The 11,006-nt window shown below is 32.7% G+C and overlaps 1 protein-coding gene across 1 annotated transcript; it reads right to left on the minus strand.

Moving 5' to 3' along the window:
* Positions 1-3,243: 3,243 nt before the first annotated feature.
* On the minus strand, positions 3,244-4,765 carry LOC135129636 (homeobox protein extradenticle). The gene has a single exon (XM_064056854.1). The coding sequence runs from the start codon at positions 4,649-4,651 to the stop codon at positions 3,569-3,571; it is 1,083 nt and encodes a 360-aa protein (XP_063912924.1). The 5' UTR covers positions 4,652-4,765; the 3' UTR covers positions 3,244-3,568.
* Positions 4,766-11,006: the final 6,241 nt, after the last annotated feature.

An 11,006-nucleotide genomic window follows, 5' to 3' on the forward strand; every position in this document is an offset into this window, starting at 1 on the left:
AAAAACTAAGAAGTCTAAAAACTGAAGAATGGGGAAATTGGAAAATCGAAAATTAAAAAAATCAAAAATTTCAAAAATTGAAAACTGGAATAACGACAATTCCAAAAATGGAAAAACGAAAATCGATAGTCGAAAATCGAAGAATCGAAAAATACAAAATCGAAAAACAAAGAATCGAAAATCGAAGAATCAGACTGATTCTGACAAACCAAATACCCTCTAAGAAAATAGAGGGCGGGTGGGCGGGCCTGGTACTTCTTAAGATAAGATTGATTTTAATAAATGACATCCTCTAAAAAAAAAACGGGTGGGTGGGCGGTGGGTGCTAAGATATGACTGAACAATATCAAAATCAAAAATTTGAAAATCGAAGTTCGAAAATTTGAAAAATCGAAAAACGAAACATCCAAATTTGAAAACTCGAAAGTCGGAAATTCGAGAAATCGATAAATAAAAAAATTGGATAGCTAACAACTGAAGAGTGGAAAAATTGAGAAATCGAAAATTCGATTAAACAAATATTGGAAAAACCGAAAAATGAAAAGATCGAAAAATTCAAAAAGTTTAAAATCAAAAAATAGAAAAACTGAAAAATTGAAAAACTGAAAATTTGATATCAAACAACCGAAAAATTGAAGAAAATTAAAGAATCGAAAATCGAAAATTTGAAAAATCGAAAACTGAAAAAAAATTAAGAAGTCTAAAAACTGAAGAATGGGAAAATTGAAAAATCGAAAAATCAAAAACTTCAAAAATTGAAAACTGGATGATTCAAACATTCGAAATAACGACAATTCCAAAAATAGAAAAACGAAAATCGATAGTCAAAAATCGAAGAATCGAAAAACAAAGAATCGAAAATCGAAGAATCAGACTAATTGTGGCAAAAGACATACCCTCTATGAAAATAGAGGGCGGGTGGGCGGGCCTAGTACTTCTTAAGGTTGATTTTAGTAAATGACGTATTCTCTAAGAAAACAAGGGCGAGTGGGCGGGGTTAAAAAATTCCAAATGAATCCAAAAATATTCAAAGGATCCAAAAAATACAAAAACTCCAGTGCAAAAAAAATCCAAAAAAACCCAAAAGTCAATAAAATCCAGGAAAATCCAAATACATATTTGATATCAATAAAACCAAATTTTCCAAAAATTTCAAATAAATCCAAAACACTCAAAAATTCCTAAAAAATCCAAAAATTCCAATCCAATCCAAGAACATTCAAAAGATCCAAAGAAATACAAAAATTCCAATGCAATCCAAAAAATTGAAAAAAATCCAAATTCCAATAAAATCGAAATATATACTTGACATCAAAATATCCAAATTTTCCAAAAATTTCAAGTAAATCTGAAAAATCCAAAACATCCAAAAAAATCCAAAAATTCAAATGCAATCCAAGAACATTCAAAAGATCGAAAAAAATACAAAAATTCCAATGCAATTAAAAAAATCCAATCCATTGGTACTAATATAGGATTGAACAATATTAAGTGTGGTCACTGGAACGAAGAAGGGGTGGGTGGGTGGGGCTACTGCTTGTGCATAAAACTAGAAAAAAGCTAAATTTAGCCCCGCCCACTTCCTTTCTCTATTTCACTGACTTATTTCATTTAGTGTAAAATGGTAATTGAAAAATAACAATATTGTATTCCCAAAAAAAATTTTTTTGACTAATTATATTTTGCTCATTTTAAAATAAGATTTATTCAGCAAAATTTTGAGGTAACGTCATCAATTTTTTAGGGGGGATGAGCAAATACATTTCTGCGTTTTACTAGTAGTATCGATAGTCGAAAATCGAAGAATCGAACAATAGAAAATCGAAAAATCTAAAATCGGAAAAATCGAAATTCAAAAAATCGTAAATAGAAAAATTAGAAACTGGAAAACTGAAAAACCGGGAGGTTAAATGTTGAAAATTCGAATACCGAAAAATCCAAAATTCTAAAAATCGACTATAATCGGAAAAACGATAAAAAATCAACAAAAAAGCAAGAGAAAAAGAAAGGAAACAAAAAGAACATGAAAATGTGGACATAAAATGACGTCAGAAACATCAAAAGTAGGAAACAAAGCAGCGTCAAAAAATATCAAAAAAGCAAAAAACCACAACAAAGAAAAATGACAAAACAGGAAACAAAAAAAGGGACAAAAAACAACACAAAATAGACAAAGCGATTAAAAAGTCAAGGAAAAAGCAAGAGAAAGAGAAAGGAAACAAAAAACACGAGAAAAAAAAACATTTAAAAAAAAGAGGCGACAAAAATGCAACCAGAAAGACTACAAAAAAGCCGCAAAAAAGACAAAAAAAAGCGTATGAAAGGAGATGACAATGTCAATAAAAAAAAAACAGGGAAAACACTGCATCAAAAATTAAAAAAAAAGTCAAAAAAGCAAAAAGTAGCAATCTGACTTTAAATATAATGCACTACAAAACTGAAAAAGTTAATTATTCTTAGGGATTAGAGTTCAAGTAGGTTTTGAAGAAGACAAAAACAATAAAAAAAGTGGCGTAGAAAAAGTAATTTAGCTAAAGTAGTAGATCAAAGTCGTTCTTATGTTGATCAAATTTTATGGACATTTCATAAATGTCTACGCGAGAAGTCGCCAAATAAAAGCAACAATAGGTACGAGAAGACAACCTAGGGATAGTAAAGCATATTTTACCAAAGAACACATTTCACATGGTAATTTCTCGTAAAATAAGCCCCGCCCACCCGCCCTATCTCAATTGTGATGATTTTTTTTATTCGCCGTGAACCAAGGGGCGGATCTAAACTGCAAAATACTTATTTCTTTACAAGAAATTAAAAACATGTTTTTCAGTATCGTGTTGTTCAAAAAACACTATGTATGTATATTAAGAAAAAAAACGAAAATGTAATATGTCGTCAAATTTTTGGAGTGGACAAACAAAAAAATTTAAAAGCCGATTTCATTGTTTCTAAATTAAAGATTTTAAAAAATGCATTCAAATTACTGTTCATCGAAAATAAACAAATTCTGAATTTTTGAACTTTGTTCTAATAAAAACTGTTGACTTTTATTTGTTGTATAATTTTATTTTACTTTCATTGCCCTCGCGAATGGAATTTAACACCCCGGGGCATTCACGGAAGCGCCGCCTATGGTTGACAGACTGTCCAAGCCTACTTAATAAAGTTGTTACTGACAATTCAGATAAAATTTATCCATTATCTAAATAAGTAAATAAACACGAATAAACACACAAATACAACTACTACAGTCACTTATTTATTTATTTAAAGAGCTAAGCACGGATTATTTCAATAAAATACAAAATAAATTCATAATAGTAGCGTTAAAGCAGTTTTCCTTGGCTGCCTCTGAAACGCAAAGCCCCCTTAAGAAAAACTCACCTTAACGGTTAACATTTAAATAAAGCAACCGTCCACACGTTACTCTTAATAATAAATTATAACCTAAAATATTGCAATGTACTCCTACACTAAAAACCTGACGTGTGAAGCTCCAACGAAAACACACTGTACACATTACAAAATCAGTATACGTTATTCGTTTTGTTAGTATACAAGAACCCAATCCTTAAGGACTCAACTCCTGTGGATGCATGGGGTCGTACCCGCAGCTGCTGGCATCATACGCCGAGCTCTGGTCATACGCTGAACCCATGGAATACCCCATGGAGTCCTGCGGCGGCGCAGGCGACATCATGGGAGTCGGTGTTCCGCTATAGGGCGACGCCCCCGCGGCCTTTTTTGCCGCGTACAAGTTCGCCTCCTCTTGAGCTTTGCCTATGTTCTTCTTATACCTGATTCTTTTATTCCCGAACCAATTGGAGACTTGGCTCACCGTGATGCCGCATTTGCGCGCCAACTCCTCTTTCGCCTCTTCACTGGGGTAGGGGTTCGATAGGTGCGAATAAAAGTACTCGTTTAGGATCTCGGAGGCTTGCTTGCTGAAATTGCGCCTTTTGCGACGCGCATCCAGAAACCTCGACCTCAGGATCATGACAGCCTCACACGTGGATTGCTTCAGCTGCATCTGGATCGAGCTGAACTTCTTGTGGATGATTTGCACCATCCGCTCGATCTCCTTCGGGGTGATGGGGCGCGTCCGCGACTGCTCCCTCAGGAGGTTCATGACGTGCGTGGTGAACTCGTTGCAGGCCTGTTCGTACTTCTCCAATTCCTGGTGGTAGATCTGGCGGATTTGCGCCAGCTTGGCTCTGTAGTCGCTGTGTTCGATGGCGTTGTCTGGTTGGCCGGCTTGCGCCGCCGCCGAGCCCGAGGCCGCCGCCCCCGCGCCGCCGCCCTTCTCGGGGCCCGCGACGCCTTCTGCGATGAGCATGTTGTCGAGCCTCATTAGCTGCGGGTCTGGCGGCTCTTCCTCTTGGGTGTTCCGCAGACTTAGAACGGTCTTTTCCTTGATTTCGCACAGCACTGAGAACAAGGCGGGCTTCATCCGGTGGCAGTTTAGGGTGTGCTTTCGGGCTTGTGCCTCGTCGAGGCTCTGGTCGGTGATGTTCATTATTTGTTGCAAGATTTCACCGATGTCTTGCTTGCGGGGCTCGTTTTCGCCCCCGGATTGGGCCTCTTGGTTCATGTAGGGCTGGGGCGGCATCAAGCCGCCGCCGGAATGACCCATCATTCTTCCAGGGTCGTCCATGGGGTTTGGGGCACAAATGGGAGCAACAACCGACTGGGAGCAGCGAGAAAATGCGAAAAATGGACGCCTTGACAGTATACGTAAACAAAGCGGAGCGACGTTTTTGGGATTGGTAGTAGGGGAGAAAGGGGGCGCGAAATTTGACTTTGTTTTCAGGTTTTTAATTACTTACGGACGTCGGGGGTTACTAAAGGTATTTCCTCGATGTCTACAGCCTGTTTTTCTTCTGCACGGTTTTTTGATTATCAGAAAGTTTCAAAAGGGCAACACTTGTCAAATTTCAGTAATGTCAAAAAGCATGGCCGTCTTTGGTTAACTGAAAACGGTAAAAAAAAGCGCAATTACAAAATGTTGGCAACACTGCACAGATGGCACAAAACGAAACGGTTTTTAAGGCAATTTTAAGTTTTTTTTTTTAATTTCGTAGATTAAAAACAAAAAGTTCGTGGGCAGCGGCGCAACTGAAAGGGGCATTTAGGGACGATTTACCCTGAGGGCTATTTTAAGATTATTAATTTTCAGAAAATCCAAATGCCTACGGTAAAAAATCAAGACGGATACATAAACTACACGTATGTATACATCTTTCGTAATCTTAGGGTCTTGAACTCATGGAACGCCGTGAAAACAAAAAAAGTAGGCCAGGAAATAGAAAATAAAATTAACACTAAAAAAATGTATGTCCGATTTTTTTGTCGTTTTTTGTGACATTTTTTAGTCTTTTTTGTTTCTTTTTTAATAGTTTCTCTTGTCTGCTAACAAATTGATGGTGTTATCACAAAAACAAATTTTATAATTTATCTAAGACACTGGATTTGTTTAATTGTACTTCAGAGGCGGGGGAGGTTCTGTCTAAATAATTTTAGACCGTTTTTTTAACATCATGATACCAATTTCAACTAAAAATCCAGGATTGCCAATAGATTCAGTAATTTCTGATCACGCGGTACTTGTAAATACCATGTGACTATTTTATTAACGATTGAAACACATTTTTATAAGAATAAGACGTTCATGTTTTTTTCTATTACCAGATTATGCAAAACTATTAAATGAGTATCCCTGTCTAGATCTTTTTAATGTACCACCTAAATGTTTTAAAGCAAATGTGAAGTCCATCCTGAGCTGGTAAATTATTTGTAATTTATTTGTTTTTTGTTTTTTGTTTTTGACGAAGTAGTGTATTCACTAAAGTGTACAATGTATATATAATGTATGTATGTATGTATGTATGTTCATCTCTTTTGACTTGTACAAGGATATAATTCCGTAAACATATGTATTATTATGTCACTGTCATTTGTCCAATTTTTTTTAATAAAATCCTCAATTCACAGTTGTCAATTTTGACATAAGCACGCCTAACAACCACCGAAAAACCGTGTTGATTTGACGATGGCAGCTGTTGCAAATGTCACTTTGACAATCAGGTATGGCATTACAGAATTTTAAACAAGTTGCCAACTTAACCAAAAAATCACAAACATTAGTGACTCGGTACCTAACTAAAGTACAGTGTGAATAAAGTTCAGGCCACTTCTGTCTGTTCACGTGATAAAAAAAAAGTTGGTTATCTTGCCCTGTCTAGGGTTTTGTTAATACGGTTGGCAGCGTTGTAATCTAACTAAATTAATTAAAAGTACAGCTATCACGTGTCAAGATGAGACTGATTTTGGCAAATGATATATCCCCTAAGAAAATAAGGGTGGGTGGGCGGGGCTAGTACTTGCCAAGATAAGATTGAGTTTGGCAGATGACTTATTCTTCTAAAACAATAAAACAAAATTAAAATTAAAAATCGACAAGTTAAAAAATCGGATAAATGAGAAATTGGGAAATTATACAACTGTATAATCGGAAAATCAGCAATTGAAATATCGATATTTTGAAAAAAAAACAAATCTTATAAAATCAAATTCGGAATTCCAGTTTTCATTTTTTTTTTTTGTTTTAAGATTTTTCAACTTTTGAATATTTCATTTGATAATTTGTTCGACAATTTTGCTTTTTTTGACTCCAATGTTTTGATTTTTTCAATTTTTAACTTTATAATTTTGCAGTTTTTTGATAAGTTCTCAATTTAAAATTTTTCCTTTTCACGATTTTTTAACTAAAAGGACAAATTTGTTCGAACCGAAATTTTGAAAAATCGAAAAATCCAAAAATTCAAAATGTAACTGCAAAATCGAAAAATAGAAAAATAGGTAAATCTAAAATTTAAAAAATGGAAAAATCAAAATGTCGAAAAAATGAAGAATCGAAAGATCGGAAAATCCAGAAATTAAAAATTTCCAATCGAAAACCGAGAAGTCAAAAAATCAAAAAAATTGAAAAACTGAAAAATCGAGAAATTAGAAAAAGTCGAAATTGGAAGAATGGTAAACCGAAAAACCTAAAAAAAGAAAAATCGAAACGTGAAAATATCGAGAAATCGAAAATTGAAAAATTGGCAAATTAAAAAAAATGAAAAATCGAAAAATCGGGAGATCAAAAAAATCATCAAAAAGTGAAAAATCTAAAATTTAAAAAATCGACCTGGAAAAACTGAACAAACGAAAAATGAAAAAATTGTGAAATCGAGACATCAGAAAATCAAAAAATTGAACCAAAAATGGGTAAATCGAAAAACTGAAAAGTCCAAATATCGATAAATTAGAATATCGCTAAATCGAAAAACCATAAAATTGAAAAATGGAAAATTCGGGAAATTGAACAATCGAAAAATAAAAACACCGAAATCTCAATAAACCCAGAAATTGAAAACTGAAAAATCGAGAAATCGAGACGTTGGGCAATCGATAAATGGGAACTTTTCAGAAATGTTTAGATACTATTAGATATTTTGGGAGAAATCAAGCGTTTCTTTAAATTTATCCTGATATTTTAAAGAAAATAACCACCTGTCATTGATCTGAACCAACCCAAAGACCCCTTTTCGAATCGATTTTCCAAATTATGATTTGTTATTTAACAACACGTTTATTTCCGTTATTAAAAGCACTACGACGAAAATAACCACAAATTTATTTTCCTGAGAAAATTTCAGGTTGGAAAACATCCTTTTCGAGTCTAAGTAATTCAGTAAATTTCAGTTACTGCTTTTTTTTTGGAAAAAAATACAAAATTTCATTCCGTTGTAACGTCACATAAATTTTTCTTCATTCTTTCATGAAGTCCGAAAAACACCTCACACCCATCAGTTTTCCAATTGTTCAAAATTTAATTGGGGAGTGGACAGACAGAATGACCTGGAATTTATTAATGATTGTAGCAAATTTTTGTATTGGCAATTCTGAATTATTGGGAGTCATGCTAGTCTGTCAGTTCACAATTATCTATTTTGACCTTAGCACCCTTAATAAACTTGTTGATTGGTTGAGACGATGACAGCTACTGCCTTGATGTCATAAATGTCAATTTGACGGTCAGATAAGCATTCATAAAATTTTTGCTATGTTGCCAACTTAACAAAAAAATCACAAACGTTGACTCAGTACCATCTGTCTGTTCAGGTGATAAAAAAACGGTTGGTTATCTTGCCCTGTCTAGGGTTTGGTTAATACGGTTGGCAGCGTTGTAATCTAACTAAAATAATTAAAAGTACAGCTATCACTTGTCAAGATGAGACTGATTTTGGCAAATGATATATCCCCTAAGAAAATAAGGGTGGGTGAGTGGGTCTAGTACCTACTTGCCAAGATAAGATTGAGTTTGGCAGATGACTTATTCTTCTAAAACTATAAAAAAAATTAAAAATTAAAAATCGACAAGTTGAAAAATCGAATCAATGAGAAATCGGAAAATTGTACAACCGTATAATCGGAAAATCAGAAATTGAAATATCGATATATTGAAAAAAAAAAACAAATCTTATAAAATCGAATTCGGAATTTCAGTTTTCATTTTTTTGGGGTTTTTACATTTTTCAACTTTTGAATATTTCATTTGATAATTTGTTTGACAATTTTGCTTTTTTTGATTCCAATCTTTTGATTTTTCAATTTTTAACTTTACAATTTTGCAATTTTTTGACAAGTTTTCAATTTAAAATTGTTCCTTTTCACGATTTGTCATTTTTCGATTTTTTAAATTTATTCTAACCGAAATTTTGAAAAATAGAAAAATCCAAAAATTCAAAATGTAACTGTAAAATCGAAAAATACAATAATTGGTAAATCTAAAATTTTAAAAATGGAAAAATCAAAATGTCGAAAAAATGAAGAATCGAAAGATCGGAAAATCCAGAAATTAAAAAATTCCAGTCGAAAAACCGAGAAGTCAAAAAATCAAAAAAATTGAAAAACTGAAAAATCGAGAAATTAGAAAAAGTCGAAATTCAAAGACTGGTAAATCGAAAAACCTAAAAAAAGAAAAATCGAAGCATGAAAAGATCGAGAAATCGAAAATTGAAAAATTGGCTAATTAAAAAAATGAAAAATTGAAAAATTGGGAGATCAAAAAAATCATAAAAAGTGAAAAATCTAAAATTTAAAAAATCGACGAATTTATCTTGATATTTTAAAGAAAATAACCACCTGTCATTGATCTGAACCAAGCCAAAGACCCCTTTTCGAATCGATTTTCCAAATTATGATTTGTTATTTAAAAACACGTTTATTTCCATTATTAGAAGCACTACGACGAAAATAACCACAAATTCATTTTCCTGAAAAAATTTCAGGTTGGAAAACATCCTTTTCGAGTCTAAGTAATTCAGTAAATTTCAGTTACTGCTTTTTTTGGAAAAAAATACAAAATTTCATTTCGTTGTAACGTCACATAAATTTTTCTTCATTCTTTCATGAAGTCCGAAAAACACCTCACACCCATCAATTTTCCAATTGTTCAAAATTTACTTGGGGAGTGGACAGACAGAATGACCTGGAATTTATTAATGATTGAAGCAAATTTTTGTGTTGGCAATTCTGAATTATTGACAGTCATGCTAGTCTGTCAGTTCACAATTGTCTATTGTGACCTTAGCACCCTTAATAAACTTGTTGATTGGTTGAGACGATGACAGCTACTGCCTTGGTGTCATAAATGTCAATTTGATGGTCAGATAAGCATTCGTAAAATTTTTGGTATGTTGCCAACTTAACAAAAAAATCACAAACGTTGACTCGGTACCTAACTAAAGCACAGTGTGAGCAAAGTTCAGGCCGCTTCTGTCTGTTCAGGTGATAAAAAAAGGTTGGTTATCTTGCCCTGTCTAGGGTTTTGTTAATACGGTTGGCAGCGTTGTAATCTAACTAAATTAATTAAAAGTACAGCTATCACTTGTCAAGATGAGACTGATTTTGGCAAATGATATGTCCCCTAAGAAAATAAGGGTGGGTGGGTGGGGCAAGTACTTGCCAAGATAAGATTGAGTTTGGCAGATGACTTATTCTTCTAAAACAATAAAAAAAAATTTAAAATTAAAAATCGACAAGTTGAAAAATCGAATAAATGAGATCTCGGAAAATTGTACAACTGTATAATCGGAAAATCAGAAATTGAAATATCGATATATTGAAAAAAAAAAAACAAATCTTATAAAATCGAATTCGGAATTCCAGTTTTAATTTTTTTTTTAGTTTTTAGATTTTTCAACTTTTGAATATTTCATTTGATAATTTGTTTGACAATGTTGCTTTTTTTGATTCCAATCTTTTGATTTTTCAATTTTTATCTTTACAATTTTGCAATTTTTTGATAAGTTCTCAATTTAAAATTTTTCCTTTGCACGATTTGCCATTTTTCGATTTTTTAACTAAAAGGACAAATTTAATCGAACCGAAATTTTGAAAAATCGAAAAATCCAAAAATTCAAAATGTAACTGCATAATCGAAAAATAGAAAAATTGGTAAATCTAAAATTTAAAAAACGGAAAAATCAAAACGCCGAAAAAATGAAGAACCGAAAGATGGGAAAATCCAGAAATTCAAAAATTCCAATCGAAAAACCGAGAAGTCAAAAAATCAAAAAATTGAAAAACTGAAAAATCGATAAATTAGAAAAAGTCGAAATTGGAATACTGGTAAATCGAAAAACCTAAAAAAAAAAAATCGAAACGTGAAAATATCGGGAAATCGAAAATTGAAAAATTGGCAAATTAAAAAAAATTAAAAATCGAAAAATCGGAAGATCAAAATATCATCAAAAAGTGAAAAATCTAAAATTTAAAAAATCGACCTGGAAAAACTGAAGAACCGAAAAATGAAAAAAATGCGAAATCGAGACATCAGAAAATCAAAAAATAAAAAATCAAAAAATTGAACCAAAAATGGGTAAATCGAAAAATTGAAAAGTCCAAATATCGATAAATTAGAATATCGGTAAATCGAAAAACCATAAAATTGAAAAATGGAA

Source organism: Zophobas morio, unplaced genomic scaffold, assembly GCF_036711695.1.
Source record: "Zophobas morio isolate AGI-343-1 ecotype UQ-CSIRO unplaced genomic scaffold, CSIRO_AGI_Zmor_V1 ptg000016l, whole genome shotgun sequence".
NCBI lineage: Eukaryota > Metazoa > Arthropoda > Insecta > Coleoptera > Tenebrionidae > Zophobas > Zophobas morio.